General features: G+C 56.6%; 3 protein-coding genes across 4 annotated transcripts; 2 read left to right on the top strand and 1 right to left on the bottom strand.

Moving 5' to 3' along the window:
* The first annotated feature begins 7,899 nt into the window (after positions 1-7,899).
* On the top strand, positions 7,900-12,274 carry LOC118693926 (ADP-ribosylhydrolase ARH1-like). Its single transcript, XM_036394826.1, has 7 exons — positions 7,900-7,935; positions 8,731-8,954; positions 9,642-9,740; positions 9,816-9,921; positions 10,451-10,530; positions 10,601-10,784; positions 11,247-12,274. The coding sequence occupies exons 1-7, from the start codon at positions 7,925-7,927 to the stop codon at positions 11,620-11,622; spliced, it is 1,080 nt and encodes a 359-aa protein (XP_036250719.1). The 5' UTR covers positions 7,900-7,924; the 3' UTR covers positions 11,623-12,274.
* A 1,496-nt stretch (positions 12,275-13,770) lies between these two features.
* CCDC61 (coiled-coil domain containing 61) lies at positions 13,771-16,610 on the top strand. 2 transcript variants are annotated; one of them, XM_054516890.1, is made up of 14 exons: positions 13,771-13,784; positions 14,240-14,400; positions 14,479-14,561; positions 14,657-14,814; positions 14,882-15,010; positions 15,105-15,180; positions 15,263-15,345; positions 15,434-15,546; positions 15,640-15,718; positions 15,803-15,888; positions 15,981-16,050; positions 16,120-16,183; positions 16,275-16,341; positions 16,428-16,610. In XM_054516890.1, exons 2-14 carry the CDS (start codon positions 14,253-14,255, stop codon positions 16,523-16,525), a joined length of 1,254 nt encoding a protein of 417 aa, XP_054372865.1. In that variant the 5' UTR covers positions 13,771-13,784; positions 14,240-14,252; the 3' UTR covers positions 16,526-16,610. The 2 variants fall into 2 exon arrangements, with proteins under 2 accessions (XP_054372865.1, XP_036250689.1); XM_036394796.2 differs by lacking the exon at positions 13,771-13,784 and having other exon boundaries at positions 15,824-15,888.
* A 275-nt stretch (positions 16,611-16,885) lies between these two features.
* BLOC1S3 (biogenesis of lysosomal organelles complex 1 subunit 3) lies at positions 16,886-18,236 on the bottom strand. Its single transcript, XM_036394797.2, has 2 exons — positions 18,208-18,236; positions 16,886-17,834 (listed from the first exon to the last, which is right to left on the bottom strand). Exon 2 carries the CDS (start codon positions 17,829-17,831, stop codon positions 17,355-17,357), a length of 477 nt encoding a protein of 158 aa, XP_036250690.1. The 5' UTR covers positions 17,832-17,834; positions 18,208-18,236; the 3' UTR covers positions 16,886-17,354.
* Between the last annotated feature and the right edge of the window lie 359 nt (positions 18,237-18,595).

Here is an 18,595-nt window from a genome sequence, read left to right as displayed (position 1 = left end):
CAGCCACCGCCATCCTGCCTGGAGCTGTCCTCAGGAACCTCAAATGTAAGTTGTTTCGGGCACTCCAAGAGGTTTTCTTCTTTGTCTTCCCTCCTTCTAGGGGAGAGCTACTAAATTCTTTCTCAGTCATAGGGGAAGAGTTTGAGTATGGCAGGCAGGAGAACGCCTACGAGTTCTTGTGCTGCACGCTCGATGCCATGCACAGAGCTTGTCTGAGCTGCCAGTAAGCACCAGCAAACTGCAAGTTTCAGTTTTCCCAACCCCACTGGACTCCTTGATGTGCTCCCATCAAGGAAAACTGATGTCCAGACCTTTTAGTGCTAAACCCTCAGAGGATGTGACTCTCTACCTTGCCATTTGTTTCCAGCTTGGACGTCTCTTCACAAGAAACGACCATCGTGCATCAAATATTTGGGGGCTTCATGAAATCTAGAGGTAGGTTTCCACAACTGCTGCTTTATTTGGCTTGTCTGTGCCCTTCTGTCCACCTTTGACAAGCAGCTGGTGCTGTGATAGCTGGTGTAGGAAACCCCACGAGAACAGTCAATTAATTTCACTCAGAATTTTGATATTCCTTCCAGTCACGTGCTTGAGCTGCCAAGCAGTTGTCGATTCCTACAAGGCCTTCCTGGATGTCTCTTTGGATATCAGAGTAAGAGGTTTGCAACTGAGCTTCAAGACATCCCAAGGCCCCTGTAGCTTTCCAGAACCAAAGCATTTGTCTTAAAAACCTACACTAAGAGCACAAGGGAGCTTGGTGGTGAGTGGGAAGGGGGAAGCACAGAGTCCTCAGTGTCCTGCAGAGGCCATGGCACTGCTCTCCCCATGGTGCTGCTTTGGGCTGGACTAGCAAGCATTAACCCCCCTGCACCCTTGGCATATTCTCCTACTCCTTCCCTCTGCCCTCCCTCAACACTCACCTGGCTCCCAGGCTCGCAGGCAGGATCAGTTTTCACTGCTGATGCCCCTGTGTCACAGACATCTTTTATGGAAAATCCTTTCCTTAGGATTTTTCCTCCTGAGAAGCTGAGAGGCCTCAGGAACAAAATGTAACCAATGGTTATCTGCTGCTGTGGAATGCAACAGGTGCATCTGGGATTGGTCTCATGTGGTTGTTTCTAATTAATGGTCAATCACAGCCCAGCTGGCTCAGACTCTGTACGAGACACAAGCCTTTGTTATTCATTCCTTCTTTTTCTATTCTTAGCCAGCCTTCTGATGAAATCCTTTCTTCCATTCTTTTAGTATAGTTTTAATATAATATACATCATAAAATAATAAATCAGCCTTCTGAAACACAGAGTCAGATCCTCATCTCTTCCCTCATCCTCAGACCCTGTGAACACAGTCACACCCCTGCCTGCCTTTGGTAGCTGAACTGAGTGGTGCCAACACAGAGGGAACTCTGGGAGCCCCTGGGACATGAGGGAAATGTTCACTATCACACCCTCAGTCCTCCTCAGCATCAGCTGCCTCAGTCTTCTTGTCCTGGGAAGTGTTTGGGTGAGAGAATTTCCTGCAGCTCCTCTCTCCCTCCTCCAGGCAGCCTCAACCCTCACCACAGCTCTGGAGGACTGTGTGACACCCAAGCAGCTGGATCAGACAGAGTGCTTCAGATGTAGCAAGTAAGATGATTCCACATGCCACAAAAACACCAGGTCCTGCGTGAGGGGCTGCACAGCACTGAACTCATCTTCTCAAGGAGGCTGAATGCACAATAACAAGGCACAACTTTTTTAATATGCCTCTGAATAACCTTAAAATAGCATAAGGATGTGTGAGACAGGGGAAAGGCTGCCTGGCCTTCTTGGGGGAAGATGGGGTGCGTTTCAGCACTTGGTCTGTGCTTGGTTTCAAGGTGTAAGAAGCAAGCTGCTGCCTCCAAGAAGGTCACAGTCCATCGTGCACCCCGAGTCCTCACGCTGTGCCTGGAAAGGGCTGACCAGTGGACTGGCACAAAGATCAGCAAGGTGTGCAAGCAAGTGGAGTGCAAACTTTCTCTTTCCAAAGCAGAAGATTCCCCAAAGCTCTGCCACAAGATGCTCACATTGGAATTCTTGTGCTCCCTTCTGGGCAGAGGAGAATTGCCATGAAAAGACAAGGCTGGACTCTGTTCTCAGCCAAAGCACCTCTGCCAGAGCAGTTTGCTGCCACCCAAGCCATTACAAGCTGAGGGATATTTACTGTGGCAGCTGAGGATCGTGTCTGAGCCCTCTTGGTCTCTCTGCAGTTCGTGGAGTATCCTGAGTACCTGGACCTTCGGCCATACATGTCAGACACAGCTGGAGAACCCCTGCTCTACTCCCTTTATGCCATCGTGGTCCACAGTGGGGACACCTGTCTTGAAGGACACTTCTTGTGCTATGCAAAGGTAAAGAGCAACTCCCCTCCTGTGTGTTGGGAAAGACAAACCTCCCCAGGAGTGTTACTGGCAGCCAAGGTTTGGGGGGAGAAAGTCTCCTTTGGGGCTTGATTGGATTTGTGTACTCCTGGTTTGGCAGTTTTCTGCCTATGGTGCTGTGGAGATGTGGATGTGACAGTCTGGTCAGAGAGAGAGAAAGCCAGATAAGCTTTCCCATGAGTTGCTCTGGGAGGCTTTAGGGAGCTGGAGAGAAATAATGATAATCAAATGGAAACCACCCACAGGTGCTGTTTGTAATAAGCTGTTTTCCTCATAAGGTTGTTTACCAAAAGGGTGGTTTCTTAATTAGCCATGGTGACAGTGTTTTGATTAAAGGACCAATCAGGTCCTCCTGAAGCTAACTAGAGTACAAAAAGGAATGGGTTCCTGATAAAATTGTTATTAGCTTTCTGAAAAAGCATGGAGTATGTCACTGTTATCTGTATGTCCTTTTGTCTGTGTCATTTGTGACCCAGACAAACCCTGCAGTTCTCCCAGAGCTGGGTGCCTTTCTTTGCAGGCCAGCAATGGGCTGTGGTACAAGATGGACGATGAGTCTGTGGATAATTGTGACATCCACACAGTTCTAGGGCAGCAAGCCTACTTGCTGTTTTATGCCAGGTAAGAACCAGGATCGTGTGGTCAGAAAACATTTCCTTATCCTGAATTAGCTGTTTGTCCTCTCATCCTCCTGAGTGTTTGTGCCATAGGGGACAATTCCTTCCTGCACCCTTCAATGCTGACACTCCTATGCTATCCCACTCCAGTCCTCCTCTTTCCCTGCTGGGGTTTAGGGTGAAAACATTTCCTTATCCTGAATTACCTGTTTGTCCTCTCATCCTCCTGAGTGTTTCTGCCATAGGAGACAATTCCTTCCTGCACCCTTCAATGCTGTCACTTCTGAACTCTCCCACTCCAGTCCTCCTTTTCCCTGCTGGGGTTTAGGGTGCTGCCCTGTGCAAACTGTCTATTGTCTGCTCTTTGAAGATGACTCCTGGAGAGAAGAGGACTTAAAGGGAGCCCCTGGGAAAGATGGGGAGAGACTCCTTGGCAGGGAGGGTAGTGATGGGGCAAGGGGAAATGATTTTAAAGTGAAAGAGGCAAGATTTAGTTTAGATATTAGGCAGAAATTCTTCCCTGTGAGGATGGCGAGGCCCTGGCACAGGTGCCCAGAGCAGCTGTGGCTGCCCCTGGATCCCTGGAAGTGTCCAAGGCCAGGATGGACAGGGCTTGGAGCAGCCTGGGATAGTGTAAAGTGTCCCTGCCCATGGCATGGGGGTTGGAATGAGATTTCTTTCATCCAGATTCCAGGATTCTGTGAAGTGGAGGCCATAGGGGGTAAAAAGATGAGGACTCACTCTGACAGTGGCAGACATGGTGGGAGGACTTTAATTAAACTCACCACTGGTGACCTCGGTGAAATCTCTCTGTTGCTCCAAGAAAATGACTGAGTCCCAGAGGAACCTACAAGGAATGCCTGAAGCAGAGATAACTCTTTTCTCCTCCAGGTGCTCGGATTTGAAGATGAGAGAAACGACAGCTTCCTCACCAGCACCAGCACATGCCCATTCCATGCTGGGCCAGGGAGGTTCTCCAGCACCACAGGCTGTGCCTGGCAGGATTAAAGTGATGCACAGCCAGAGGAACCATGCCAGGAAGAGAGCCAGGAGCAGATCCCCACAGTGGGGCAGTGATCTCTGCAGCTGGATCACGAGCGGCACCAACGGTGGCAATTTAACAGGGAGGAGGAGGAAGAGAAGCAGTCCTTTAGGCCTGGACCATGCTCCCAGGAGTGCCACAGCTCCAGGGCTCTCTGACAGGATCTGCCAGGAGGTGCCTGCACCAAGCCTTGCTTGGGTGCAAGCCTTGCCAGTAGAGAGGGAGCTGGGCAGGTCCTCCTCATGGCAGGACTACAGCCTCTGGAGCCAGGCTGTGGAGATCACAAACTCTTACCTGTTAGTGTGGAGGTCTGAGCATCCCAGAGGTGCATGTCAGACAAGCACAGCCTGGATGCTGCAGCAGCACAGCATCTGAAGGGGACAAAGTCCCACCTGTTTGGAACCAACAGGCAGAAAGGCCAAAGCCAGAATTAAAAGCCCTTGTTGGCCTGTGGAGGACCAGATCTAAGCATGCTTTATCTCAAACATTCTGATTATTACAATAGGAAAGGTCATTGGAGAAGACTGAGGCAAATTCCTGCTCTGCTTTGACACTCATGCTCACTTCCCAGAAGAGCTGGCTGTGCATGCATGAAGAAAACAGCACAAAAGATTTAGTCAGTGTCAGAAGTAGGCACCAAGTTAACTATAAAAGGAAGCCAATTGGCCCCCCTGGACCTTTTTGCTCTTTCTCTCTGGCTTTTTTTGTCTTGCAATGCCTGCTCCAGACCATCCACAGTAGAACCAACATGGGATCTATGGACTGGTGATGAGCTTTGTTCTCTCTCTCCCATTTCTGCCTTTATTACCTCCTCCCTTGCTTTGTCTGGGCAAGGCATGGCAATGATTCTACCCCATGCTCCACACTGAGGTTTGTTGTGGGAGCTGGTGGAAGTGTGTTGGGGCTTGTTAGCCAGCACTTCTGAGGAGCTGAGAAATCATTGAAGTGCTCTATACAAAACTAAGGGCTTGTCAGCCACCACTCATGGAAGCCTAATGTAGAATTTAAGGGTTTGTTACCCAACATCTTTTAGGCCTAAATATTTGGCTGGTTGCCAGAGTTATGGCAAGAATAAAACATAAAGAATTCCCTGACACATCATCTTGTGTTTTTATTGAGCCTGATGACAATTTCCAGTGACCATCATGCCTCTGACTGGTGGGCTGTGACATGGTATGAATAATGTACAGGGTGTTTCCTTCTTTGTACGTTTTGAGGCAGCTGCTGGAAATGCCCACAGTGTGATGTTTGTGTGATGGGATTTTGGGAGCTGTGTGCTTGCATGTGCCCATCCAGCAATTTTAAACATGGAGTTTAAGTCACTGGAAGGGACGTGGGCTGGATGTGACAGTAGGGGCTGAAAAGGGCTGAGGGCAGGCCCTGAGGGGGCTGCCCAGTGACACCATGTCAGGTATGGAGCCAGGAACAAACAGCACCTCCCAAGGGTCAGGGGCTGGTCCTCGTTAATGTCTTTCCTAACTGGATGCTGGGGCAGAGAGGACGCCCAGCAAGCTGGCAGAGGACACCAGGAGCGGTGCTTGGCTCAGGGGACTCGTGCCACCACAGAGGGGACAAGGGCAGATTGTCAGCCTGGAGGAGGGAGGAGCAGGTGATAGGACTTGTGCAACGCCAGAGAGGAAGAAGAGGAGTGCAGGAAGTACCAAAAGTGTCTCTAGTAGGGAGCAGCTTGCACAAAGAGCACCAGCAGACTGCCCTGATGTGGTCAGAAAGGGAAGAGATGAGAATCTTGACTCCATGTTTCAGAAGGCTGATTTGTTATTTTATGATATATTTTATAGTGAAAGAAAATGATATATTAAAACTGTACTAAAAGAACAGAAGAAAGGATTTCATCAGAAGGCTTGAAAGGAATAGTGTGACTGTGTTCACAGGGGTCCTAGGTTGAGGGAAGAGATGAGGATCTGACTCCATGTTTAGAAGGCTTGATTTATTATTTTATGATATATATTACATTAAAACTATACTAAAGGAATAGAAGAAATGATTTCATCAGAAGGCTGGCTAAGGATAGAATAAGAAGGATAACAAAAGCTTGTGTGTTGGACAGAGAGTCCGAGCCAGCTGGGCTGTGATTGGCCATTAATTAAAAACAACTAACATGGGCTAATCAAAGATCCACCTGTTGCATTCCACAGCAGCAGATAACCATTGTTTGCATTTTGTTCTTGAAGCTTCTCAGGAAGAAAAATCCCAAAGAAAGGATTTTTCATAAAAGATGTCTGTGACAGAATAGAAAGGAATGAAATGATAATAAAATCTTGTGAGTGACCAGAGAGTCCGAGACAGCTGGGCTGTGATTGGCCATTAATTAGAAACAACCACATGAGACCAATCCCAGCTGCACCTGTTGCATTCCACAGCAGCAGATAACCATTGGTTACATTTTGTTCCTGAGGCCTCTCAGCTTCTCAGGAGAAAAGATCCTAAGGAAAGGATTTTCCATAAAAGGTGTCGGTGACACCCTGGGTCTGCTGTGAGTGCTGTCCCCCAGTAAGGGACCCCTCAGACACTGCAGAAACCTGCCCAGCCCTGCCAGCTGCTCCCTGCCCACTCTGAGGCTGGGACACGAGGAGCAGGAGTCCCTTCAGGAGTTCCCTGCTCCTCCAGGCCTGTTGTCACCCCCAAGAGCTCCTCCTCCAGCCCACAGGGACAGCCTGCTGCTCTGCCTTCAAGATGACTTTCTTGAAGAACATCCATCCTTCCTGGACCCCTTCTGTTTTTAAGGGCTGCTTCCCAAGGAAGTTTCCAAATCAGCTTCTTGAAAAGGTCAAACTCTGCCCTCCAGAAGTTTTGTTGGTGCTCTCCTGGTTTCACCAGTTACTGAGAATTCTGTTATTTCATGATCATCAACCTGGAGGTTATGAAACAGTAAACTTGCCTTCAGGACCAAACCTGTCTGAGGTAGCACTTTAATTTCTGTAGAGTGTGACCAAGCAAGAAAGAACAGGGGTTTGCTTGTTGGTTTTTTTTTTTTTGTTTGTTTGTTTGGTTGGTTGGTTGGTTTTTTTTAGCTGGGAAAAGAGCCAAATTGCCTGAAAAGAAGGCTTTGGAGAGGAAAAACCCTGCTTGGAACTCACAAAAGAGAAGTTGTGAGCTGAAACATTCTTTGGATACTAAAAATGAGACTTTGTAGCCTAAAAGGAGCCTGATTAGGAAGCCAGAACTAAGAGCTTCAGAAGGAAACATGGGGTTTAGGACCATCCCAATGTGGATTTGTAGCCTAGGCAGGATTTCTGTCCAATAAATGAGGGTTTGGATCCAGAAGATGAAACTCTGTGCCCCTAAAAAAGCAACAGCTAATATAAGAGAGATTGGGAGGCCAAAAATTAGGATTTTGGCCCCAAAATAGAGGCTTTAGGCATGAAAAAAATTAATAGGTGAGATACTACAAATGACCTTGTGGACCCTGCAATGGAGGTGAACCTCTCTTGCCCCAAGAAGTGAAGCTTTGGCCCTGACTAGAGGGGTTCAGGCAGTCCAGTGGAACCTTTGAGTGGTAAAAGAGGGTTTTAGACCCTGCAACAGAAGGTTTGGGTCTTAAAAAAATGGCTTGGGGCCCTGAAAATTCAGCTTTGAAAACTCTTTGAACCCTGAAGTTAGGTTTTGTGCCCTCAGAGGATGCTTTGTTACCACAGTTTAAAGCTTTGTCCCTAAAAAGAGATTTGGGGCCCCCGGAGCCTCTCTTTCCCTCTGCCCCTGGAGTCCCTCCCTGCTTTCTCCCTCTCACTGTGGGGGCAGCAGCCCTGCACCCCACATCCCCGGGGTGTTCTGGTCCCCTTAAGGGCCCCTGGCCAGCACTGGCCCCGTGCCCTGACCCTGACAGGCGTTCCCAGCTGCTGCACCATGGAGGAGAGGTGAGTGCATGGGATCCCTGGGGCTTCCCCTGCTGCTGGCACCCCTGAGCCCTCTGCTCAGAGAGGGCTCACCCTGCACACCCTGAACCCTCTGATCAGAGAGGGCTCACCCTGAACACCCTGAACCCTCTGCTCAGAGAGGGCTCACCCTGCACACCCTGAGCCCTCTGCTCAGAGAGGGCTCACCCTGAACACCCTGAACCCTCTGATCAGAGAGGGCTCACCCTGAACACCCTGAACCCTCTGATCAGAGAGGGCTCACCCTGAACACCCTGAACCCTCTGCTCAGAGAGGGCTCACCCTGAACACCCTGAACCCTCTGCTCAGAGAGGGCTCACCCTGCACACCCTGAGCCCTCTGCTCAGAGAGGGCTCACCCTGGCACCCCCTGTTCAGAAAGGGTTCCCCCTGAACACCGTGGCACCCCCTGAACACCCTGGCACCTCTGAACCCTCTGTTCAGAGAAGGGCTCACCCCCTGCGCCCTCTGTTCCCCCAGGGTGCCCCATGAAAACCCTGGCACCCCCTGAGCCCTTTGTTCAGAGAGGGCACCCCCTGAACCCTCTGTTCTTCCAGGGCTCCCCCTGAACACCCTGGCACTCCCTCAACCCTCTGTTTAGAGAGGGCTCCCCCTGGCACCCCCCTGAGCCCTCTGTTCAGAGAAGGCTCCCCCTGGCACCCCTGAGCCCTCTGTTCCCCAGGGTGCCCCCTGAACACCCTGGCACCCCCTGAGCCCTCTGTCCCCCCAGGGTGCCCCCTGAACACCCTGGCACCCCTTGAGCCCTCTGTCCCCCCAGGGTGCCCTCGGTGGAGGCCTACGAGGCAGCCATGGTGCTGAGCGGGGTCGGGGATGCCCTGGGCTATCGGGGGGCCCGCTGGGAGTACTGCACCTCGGGCCCCCAGATCCACGCCGAGCTGGCTGAGCTGGGGGGGCTGGCAGCCATCAGCCTGGAGCCCCCCGAGTGGCCCGTCAGCGATGACACCGTGCTGCACCTCGCCACCGCCGAGGGGCTGGCCACAGGTGGGGGACACCATGACCAAAAGGGAGGGGTTCATGGGGTTGGGGTCCCCGTTGTACCCCAGGCTGGCACTGGAGAGGGTGTCCTTGTATGTCCCCTGAGGAGTGGGGGGTCTCTGTTGTGTTCCTTGGGCTGTGTGGTTGGTGTCTGGGTGCTCCCTTACAGCCTGGGATGTGTCAGGGAGGTCCCCATGACATCCCTGACTCAATTGGAGGATTGCTGGGATTGTCCAGTTCTGTGGGGGCCTTTGGGACATCTTTATTACACTTTCCCCCACTTTTTAGGGGTTTTCAGGGTGCTTGGGGGGATGTGTATCCTTGTTTCCTCTAGGTGGGGGTGGCATGGGGACTGTCAGTGTGTCTGTGTGGTTCTCCTCATTTATGTGCCCTTTCCTCCCCTATTGGGTGCTGGAGATGGGGACATTTCCCCCTCCCTCTTTGGGAACCTGGCAGGGTCCCCCTTTCTCACTCAGTCTGCAGTGCTCAGGAAGATTCCCCATTTCCCCACTAAACTCATCCTGCTTCCCCTCCAGTTTTGGAGGCTCTGTGGGGCAGTGTTCCCTTTCCCCACATTTTTGGGGGTGGTGCAATGAGGATCTTATTCCCCCCTTTCATATTTGGGGGGTTCATGGGGCCTCTCCCTGCCATCCTGGGTAACCTGGGTGGGTTCCTCACTCCCACCCTGCACAGGCCTGGAGGGGGATCCCCTCCTGCACGAGCTGGCTCGCCGCTACGTGGCCGCCATGGGGGACATGGAGGGACGCAAGCCTGGACCCAGCAGCATCCTAGGTGAGCAGGGCCCAAGGAGCCAGGGAGGGGCAGGGGGGCTCAGGGAGCCTCACACCCCCGTGTCCCCCTCCCCAGGCACCTCCCAGCTGCGGCCGGGGGAGCCCCAGGGCTTCCGCATCCCCTTCAACCCCCGCGGCACCGGCTGTGGGGCTGCCATGCGCAGCCTGGCCATCGGCCTCAGGTGGGCACGGGGACACCAGGGACACCTGGGGACACTGGGGGCACTCAGGGACAGGGATGTGGGTGTCAGAATGAGTGGAAGGGGGGATACAGGGAGGGACACGGGATGGGGATAAGGGGGTGTCAGAACTGGGGGAGTGGGGACGTGAGGATGTTTGGGGCTGGGGAAATGGGGGTGTCAGAGCTGGAGGGAAGGGGATGTGAAGGGATGGGAGTAGGGTAAGAAGGACATGAGGATGTCAGAGGGAGAGGAGTGGGGTGGGTGACATGGATGGGGTTGGTGGAGCTGGAGAGGACAAGGTCCAGGGCGTGGGGACGTGTGGTGCTGGAGCTGGGAGGCTGGGGATGGAGAACATGGGGACAACAATAGGGAAGAGGGACACAGGTCACAGAGCAGGTAAGAGTGGGATGTGGAAGTGATGGGGCTGGGAGAATGGGCACAGCAGGGACAAAGGTTGGTGGTATGGGAATGGGGACATTCCTGGAGATACAGGAGCAGGGGCATGGGGACTGGTCTGATGCCAGTGCAGGTACCCACATGCCTCAGAGCTGCCAACTCTGATCCGGGTGAGCATCGAGAGCGGGCGCATGACCCACCACCACCCCACTGGTGAGTGCCAGCCTGGCAGGGGAGGGCAGGAGGGGACAGCAGAACCCCCCTGAAACTCCTGTCCCCACAGGCTACCTTGGAGCACTGACCGTGGCCCTCTTTGGGGCACTGGGGGCTCGGGGTGAACCCCCAGAGCACTGGGGGGCTGAGCTGCTGCGGGTCCTGCCCCTGGCACGGGCCTACGTGGAGGGCACCGGGGTGGCTGTGGAGGACAATGCTGCTGCCTGGCCATTCTTTGGAGAGGCGTGGCACCGGTGAGCAGGCACTGGGAGGGTTCTGGGGGGACACCGGGAGCACAAGGAGGGGCTGGGGAGGAGACTGAAAAGGGCTCAGGGATCCATTAATGCCACTGGTGCCAGCCAGGCTCTCTGATGGTCCTGGCAGGGCATTCCAGGGGTGTCACTGGTGCCACTGCTGACCCTGACTGATGCCCAGTCTGTCCCTGCTGCACCCAGTGTCCCAAGGTGCCATCCTTGGGGACAGTGACCTCTGTGTCCCTGGGGTTCCTGGGGCACTTAGTGTTCTTGGTGGTACTGGTATCCAGTGCCTTGCTGGAAACCACCAGGTTTCCTGACTGTCCCCAGTGTCCCCACAGCTATCTGGGGTCACAGGGGCTGCTGAAAAGCCACAGCCCAGTGACCCCCAGCGTCACTGCTTACCCCATTGCCTGTGACAGCAGTGTCCCCGGTGAGCTCGATGTCGCCATGTCTCTGCAGGTACCTGGAGTCCCGCGGGCTCCTGGCAGGCGGTGGCCCTCCGCGGGTGCCATCGCTGCCGTCCCCAGCCGAGCGGGACACAGAGTACCTGGGCTGGGCGCTGGACGCCTGGCCGGGGCGCAGCGGCCACGACGCGCCCATGGTGGCGCTGGAGGCGCTGCTGGCAGCGGGGGACAGCTGGGAGGAGCTGTGTGCCAGGGCGGCGCTGCACGGCGGCGACAGCGACTCCACGGGCACCATCGCTGCGGGCTGCTGGGGGCTGCTGCGGGGGCTGGCGGCCGTGCCCCCGGGGCTGCACCGCCGCCTCGAGTACCGCGGGCGGCTCAGCGACGCTGCCCGGAGCCTGCACACGCTGGCCTGGGGGGCACGGCTGTGAGAAATGAAACCCGGGAGATGAGAGCGCTTTTTCACAGTAGTAATTGCTACTTGATGTTAATGACGTTGATAGGGTCTTAATTTGAAGTGTCGGTCTGTTGTTAAATATTGAATGTTAGAGTTCTAGGACTTGCCTTTAGTTGCCGCTGTTAAGTGTTACTGTTTTACCCTGGATTTGTAGCTCTCCCTGTCATACACGGAGTATTTGTACCCCTTTCTGTCTCACCCCGGATTTGTATCTATTCCCGTCGGGAACCACTTTCCCTGCTCCCCTGCTCCCAGGAGGACTTGCACCCGGACTGAATTTAAATGAGAGGCCTGTGGGAACTGTATGAACCCTCTCAAAACAACAAACCAGCACATAAAGTATGACTTTAACCAGCAAAACCACACTAAATCGCCCACCCTTGACCAGAGCCAGATTCTGTCCTGCCACCAGACCTTCAGAGTACTCAGCTTGGAGGATACCTCTAAACTACGAGCCAACATTGTCTTCCTAAGGACTTTTGTGAGGATGGAAGCTCCAGCTCTCCCGAAAGATAAAGTTTCACTCATCCTCCTCCCCAGTGTCGTCCTGTGGGAGCAGTGGCGGTGTGTGCAACCCCTTGGGTTCTCCACCCAGAGCTGTCTTTAATAAAGGCCTTTTTAAAGGAGCTGCTCTCCTGGCCCTGTTTATCTGTGACCACCACTGTGGAGCCTTCATGTTCACCTTTAATCTGATACCCAGGCCCTGGGGAAATGACTTCTTTTTCCCACAGAAAATAGCCTCTATTTGCAGCCACTCGCCCTTGCCGACAGGGCAGTGCCAAGCTAGAAATTGGATTTTCAGAAATTCTAAACTTTGCTGGATTTCTCCAAAACTAAAGCTTTAGTAACCTGAGTTTAAGACTCCTTTGTCCCTGCAAGGCCTTCAGGGTGTGCTGGGGTGCAAGGCAAGCCCCAGGGTGACCACCAGCTCTTAGTGCTGCCCAGGTGGAGAGCTCAGAACCTGCCCAAGGAGCCTCAGTCACCCCCAGAGTAAAAAACATCTCCCGAGTCACTCTGGGTCTGGATTTGAGCCCTGTGCCTCTCGTCCTGCCTCTGCCTGTGCTTCAGGTCCAAAGGGTTACTCTTCAGATTCAGCCCCAAGCTTTTCAAACCTTTATTTACATAATGCAATCCTTAAAAGTAAGGAAAACAGCACCGGTGCTTTGGTGATTTTAAATCACCAAATAGTCAATTCAAGGTCCAAACCGGCATTTTCATGCTACAAAACCACATTTATACATTCCAAGATTTACGTTTTTAAACTTTCAAAGAGTCATTTAGAGAGCCCAGAGGGTCATTTTGAAGGCCCCAATTTTGACCTGGGGTGCTCACAATGCCCTCAGTGTCACCCACTGCACAGACAGACCCACAGACAATGTTCTGCCTGAGAAAGGCTGCTGAAGTCCCAGGGCCAGTTTTGGGGTGTGCTGAGGAGTGCTGTATTTGCTCTCTTCCCCAATATTTTATGGGGGCCAACCTCATAAAACATTCTGGGGCGGATCTGGAGCCTTGGGGCTGCCCCTTCCAACCATTTCAGGAGGAAAGTTTGCAATTTGGGGGGCGATCCTCCCAAACATTGGGGCCCTCTAGTGGAGTCCTGCGGCCTCTAGGAGCATCCCCCAGCTTCTCACTGGTTAATAAAAACAGGTTCGAGGTGCAGTTGCTCCACAACTTGTCGGTGCCCTCCTGCACTACCTCGGGTTCTGTGCTGCCCCATATCCAGCCCAGACCTCCTGCCCCAGGCCCAGTGACCCGCCCCGTTCCGTATCTCCCGTCAGAGCCGACCGCGGCCATGATCAATGGCGGGTAAGGTCCCTCAGGGACCATGAGAAGGGGCGGGGCCTACACAGGCAGGCGTGGCTCCACCTCTGCCCCAAAATGAGCGACAGCTCCAATAACCAATAGTGCAGCGGGAGCAGGAGGCGGGCTTTGCCTGACAACCAATAGCAGCGGGAGGCTGGCGGGCAGGGCGGAGCGGCTAACGGCATTGCGATGACGGGCAGCGCTAACAGCCAATGAGCGGCGGAGAGTGGTGCGACCAGCCAATGAGGAGGCAGGGCGTGGCGCGGCCAGCCAATGAGGTGTGGCGGTGCGGCGGAGCGGGGCGCGGCCAGGCGCGGAGGATCGCGGCGGGCGGTGAGGCTCCCCCGATGCGGCACAGGCTGCTCCCGGTACCTGTGGGCTGAGCGGCACCGCGGGCCCGGCCACCCCCAGCTCCCCTCCCTCGGTACCCCCCGAACAGCCCCGCCACGCCCTGGGATCCCCGCAGGCCGCAGGTCCAAACCCACGGCTCTCCCTTTGTTCCGCTGTGTTCTCTCCACCCCTTCGCCCTGCGCCCGCCCCCAGCCGAGCCCAAGTCAACAAAAGCCCCGAGGTCCGCTCTGCTCACCGCTCGTGGGGTTGTGGGCTCCCCTTCTCGCCCCGTCCGTTCCCCGTAATTCTGCTCCCACCCGGCCCTCACCAGCCTGGACCCCACCCCAGCTCAGCTGTCCCGAGCCCTCCAGCCGGGCTCCCCTTTCCCCTCTGTGCTGCTGGGGTGCCCGGGTGTGCCAAGGGTGCCCCGGTGTGCTAAGGGTTCCCTGTGCCCGCAGAGCCCCCAGCGCCATGGCGGAGCCGCGGTACCTGCAGGCCGAGTGCGCTTTCCGGCCCGGGGCACACACGGTGCGGGTGACCCAGACCCGCAGCACCTTGCGGGTGGAGGTGGAGGCTCACGGCACCAGCGACCTGTGGAGGGGCGAGTTCGATGCCGCCTGTGAGTGCTGGAGGGAGCCTGGGGGATGAGGGGATCTCCCACGGCTGCCACTGACCAAATACCCTCTGCTCCTTGCAGTCATCGAGGACCTGACCCGCAAAACGGGGAATTTCAAGCAGTTTGGCATTTTCTGCAGCATGCTGGAGTCGGCACTGACACAGGTGTGGCCGTGCTGCTCCCCTACACGGCGTTTTGGGGGTACCTGGGGTGGGGTGTGTGTCCCACCGAGCCCTCCTGCTTTTCAAACTTCCTGCAGAGCAGCGACTCCGTCAGCCTGGAGCTGCTCACCTTCACCGACCTGGAGACCCTGCATAGCCGGAAAGTGGGGGCAGTCACCCGGCCTTCCCCTTCCACCTCTTCACCCCTCAACAGCAAGCGCTACCTCATCCTGGTCTACTCTGTGGAGTTCGACAGGTGACAGGGGACAGCAGGCAGGGGTCACGGGGAAGTGACTCCAGCCTCACCTCGTGCTCTCCTCCAGGATCCATTACCCGCTGCCGCTGCCCTACGTGGGCCGGCCGGACCTCGTGGCGCTGGTGCGGGAGCTGCAGGAGCAGCTGGGGCAGCTCCGTGCGCGGCGCCTGGAGGAGACCCAGCACTTGCGGGATGCGTGAGTGGGGCCAGGGCACCCGGAAGGGTTTGGAGGTTCCTGTCTCTCAGGGTGAGGAGGGAACCCCCAGACCACCCCCTGGCATTCCCCCCAGGCTGTGGCAGGCACTGGAGGAGAAGCGGGCAGCAGAGAGCCGGCACCAGCGCGAGTACCGGCAGCTGGCTGCAGAGGTGGGCTGGGAGGGTGGGAGCTGCTCTGGGGAGGGACAGGGGCTGCCAGATGCACAGTGAGCCTTTTTTGTCCCCCTCGAAGCTGGCCCAGGCAAAGGCGTCAGAGCAGAAGCTGCAGCTGCGGGTGAAGAACTTGACAGCTGAACTGGCCTCCTGCAGGAGGGGGTGAGGCCAGGGTGAACTCTGCAGGATGACCCTCAGGACTGTGGGGTGTCCCCCTGTCCCCCCCTGATGGTGCTGGTCCTCTTGGCAGCCGCCAGAAATCTGCCAGTCCAGCCCCACGCGCCCAGGAGCGACGCTCAGCATCCCTGGAGAGCCACAGGAGCAGCCGAGGCCAGCCCTCGCCAAAGTCCCTGTCACCTGCAGGTGTGGGACACTTGGGGACACGCCCAGGAGTGGAGACGGGACACAGCTCACCCCCTCCTCACCCTGAACCCCTCCTCTGCCTCCCCCTGCCAGGCTCCCGCCCACCACGCTTCGACCCCACTGCCTTTGTCAGGGCCCGGCAGCGCCGGCAGAAGGAGGCTGAGCTCAGAAAGTAAGTGGTGCTGACAGCTCCCCACATCCCTCCCTGGTTCTTGGGGGGGTCTCCTCCCCGCTTCGGCCCCATGTTCCCCCTTAGCACCATCTCCCTTGGGTGCAGCCAGCGGCGTGGAGTGGCTTCTGGCAGCAGCAGCCCGGCCAGGAGCCACAGGCGCAGCTCGTCTGGTGAGTGGGGAACAGGAGGAGAGTTGGGGGTGGACCCACTGCAGGCTGGGGCTCCTTCCTCAACTTCCCCCCATCCCCATTTCTCCCTGCAGCTGAAAGCTCCCGGAGCTGGCGCCAGGGAGGGAGCCCTGGCAGCAAAGCCCCTGAGCCCACGCCCTGCAGGTAATGCTGGGGTTGGGCAGGATGCTTGGGCATCCCTTCTAGCACCCTTTAACCCCCCTCCTTGGGCAGGGACAGGAGAATGACCCGTACACGGAGACCCCTGAGCACCTCACTCTGCAACAGCCCCTGTATGGTGAGTGGCTGCCCCTTTGGGGTTCCCCCACCCCTCCATCCCAAAGCAGGGTGACCAGGAGGTCCATGGTCACCCCCAACCTGCCCCCCAGGCGCCTCGCCCAGCTGCCAGCCACAAGCTGCCAGTGTGCAGGACTGCTGGCAAGCGTCCTGGTAAAGGTGAGGCCCCATCTGAGCCCCTAGATATTTGAGGGACACCCCAAGCCAGACATTTTTAATCCTTTTTTCCTGCACTGCCTCCCCAGAGAACCGCTCCAAGGAGCCCTCAGCTGAGCTGGCTGAGATTGATGCCCGGCTGCAGGCTCTGCAGGAGTACATGGACAGCCTCAACACCCACATGTGACCCCTCCAGCAACACACAGCCTCTCCCTGTGTCCTCTGGAGTTTTGGTACAAGTGTCCCCCCAAATAAACCCTTGTTTGGCCCCACAGTGTGTCCTTCTTGGGATGGGGTGAGGGCAGTGTCCCCTGGGAGGGACACAGTGTTTGGGCTGAAGGCACCAGGGACTTCACAAGAGGGTGACAGTACCAGTGCTTGGGGACATGTGGGATACAGCCCAGGCCACCAATCTTGTCCCCTGGGCTACCAGTGAATCAAAGGCCACTCCAATGTGACACCAGCACCCGTGTCACCCTACTCTGTGCCCATGCCTGCAACACTACTGTCCTCACAGTGGACTGTCCTCCAAGCTCCTCACTATGGCTCTGACACCACCACGGCTTTATTCAGTTCCATGTCACATAAAACAGTGGCACTTGGGGACAATGGTGATGAGCCAGCACCAGGCTGCAGTTCAGGGATGGTGGCAGCTGGCCAGGAGACCAGCAGTGAAGATGTCACCAGATCATGCAGGTCCTGGGGCACCAGGCTGGTGCCCTCTATGCCAAAGCCACTCTTTGGTGTCACCATAGTACACTGGTGGTGATGCCACCGTGGTCAGGAGGTCTTCAGGGTCAGCATGGGGTGCTGCAAACGCGACTCACAACACCACCCTCGGCAGGATGCTGCACTGATGATCCTGTCGGTGATGACCCCGCCGTGGCAGATGCGGTACTGGCGATGCCGAGGACAGCAGCGCTGCTGGCAGCTGCCCGTGGATATCTGCCAGGTGTCGGTGCCGCCGCTGGTGCCACTCATTGAGGATGCTGAAGGCGGTGCCCCGGCGGTGCCGCTCAGAGCTGCCCGCGGATGTCGGGCAGGAGGTGACACGCTGTGACGATGTCGATGGTGTCAGCCACAGCCCGCAGATCGCGGCGGGCCAGGCGCAGGCAGTGCGCGGCCGCAGCTGCGGTCACCTGCGCCCGGCCCAGGGCTCCGCCGAGCCCGCCCAGGCTGCGGGCGGCGCTGCCGTAGCTGTGCCGGAGGGCGCTGCCCACCGCGCCCCGCAGCCGCCCCGTCCCCTCCCGCAGCCGCTGCTGCAGCAGCGAGGGGCCGCCTCCCCACACGGCCGCCGGCTCCTCCGCCAGCACCGGCGGCGTCTTCGGCCTCTGCTCCTGCTCCTCCTCCTCCTCGTCCGTCTCGGAGGCTTCGCCCGGCACCTTCAGCCCGGCCCCGAGGGCCTCCCCGGCCGTCTCCACCAGCAGCTCCGGCTCCGAGTCGCTCTCCGAGGCTTCGCCCGGCACCACCCGGGGAGGGCGGGGGGCGGCCATGGCCTGGAGTGGACACGGGCGCGTCAGGGGCCGGCACCGAGGGGAGCGGGGCGCCCCGGGCTCGTCCCTGCGGACCGCTCCCAATCCCCTGTGCCCAGACCCCCCTAACCCGCGCGGCTTTCCCAGCGATCCCCGGGGCTCCCGCGGCCCCACACCGGGGTCCCCTGGATCCCACAGCCCGGCAGTGACCCCACAGCACGATCCCCTCGATCCCATGGCAGTGACCCCACTTCCCCACAGCGGGGTCCCCCTCTATCCCATCCATCACATCCCTACACCGGGGTCCTATCGATCCCACATCCCCACAGTGACCCCACATCCCCACAGCACGGCCCCACACCCCCGCAGTGACCCCAGGGCCCCGTCCCGCTCCCACCTCCTGCCCGCAGCGCCGCCGGTCACATGACGCGCTGCCCACGTGACCGCACCCGGAAGCGGCGGCTCCAGCAGGCCCAGGAACGCAAACGAGGGTGGAATAAAGAGAGAAAAACAGCAAGGATGGGCCTAATTAACTTAAACCTGTAACTGCACAATTAACTCCAATAAACTAATGGACTAGAACTTATAAAAATGAGAGACACCGTGATCGGTTGCGCATTTTGTGACCATTTTGGTTCATCTTGGGTGCAGCACTGGCTGGGCTCTTGTGCTGCCCAAGGTGGATCCATTGAGGAGATCCTTTGAATAAATCCCTGCTTTATTCTGTAACTCTGCCCAGCCTCTGCTCTAGGGCAGCCTTCTCAAGGCATTACCGTGTAGAACAA

The sequence above is a fragment of the Molothrus ater genome, chromosome 19 (assembly GCF_012460135.2).
Source record: "Molothrus ater isolate BHLD 08-10-18 breed brown headed cowbird chromosome 19, BPBGC_Mater_1.1, whole genome shotgun sequence".
Classification (NCBI taxonomy): domain Eukaryota; kingdom Metazoa; phylum Chordata; class Aves; order Passeriformes; family Icteridae; genus Molothrus; species Molothrus ater.
Note: the sequence above shows the minus strand (reverse complement) of the source record. Positions and strands in the feature narration are given on the sequence as shown.

Bases quoted from the DNA above. Each gene is read 5' to 3' on its own strand.
- BLOC1S3 (XM_036394797.2), bottom strand. From the start codon at position 17,831: ATGGCCGCCCCCCGCCCTCCCCGGGTGGTGCCGGGCGAAGCCTCGGAG.
- LOC118693926 (XM_036394826.1), top strand. The intron at 8,955-9,641 runs GTGGGGGACACC...CACCCTGCACAG, and splicing joins CGCCGAGGGGCTGGCCACAG to GCCTGGAGGGGGATCCCCTC. The intron at 9,922-10,450 runs GTGGGCACGGGG...ATGCCAGTGCAG, and splicing joins AGCCTGGCCATCGGCCTCAG to GTACCCACATGCCTCAGAGC.
- CCDC61 (XM_054516890.1), top strand. From the start codon at position 14,253: ATGGCGGAGCCGCGGTACCTGCAGGCCGAGTGCGCTTTCCGGCCCGGG. The intron at 14,562-14,656 runs GTGTGGCCGTGC...AACTTCCTGCAG, and splicing joins TGGAGTCGGCACTGACACAG to AGCAGCGACTCCGTCAGCCT. The intron at 15,719-15,802 runs GTAAGTGGTGCT...GTTCCCCCTTAG, and splicing joins AAGGAGGCTGAGCTCAGAAA to CACCATCTCCCTTGGGTGCA.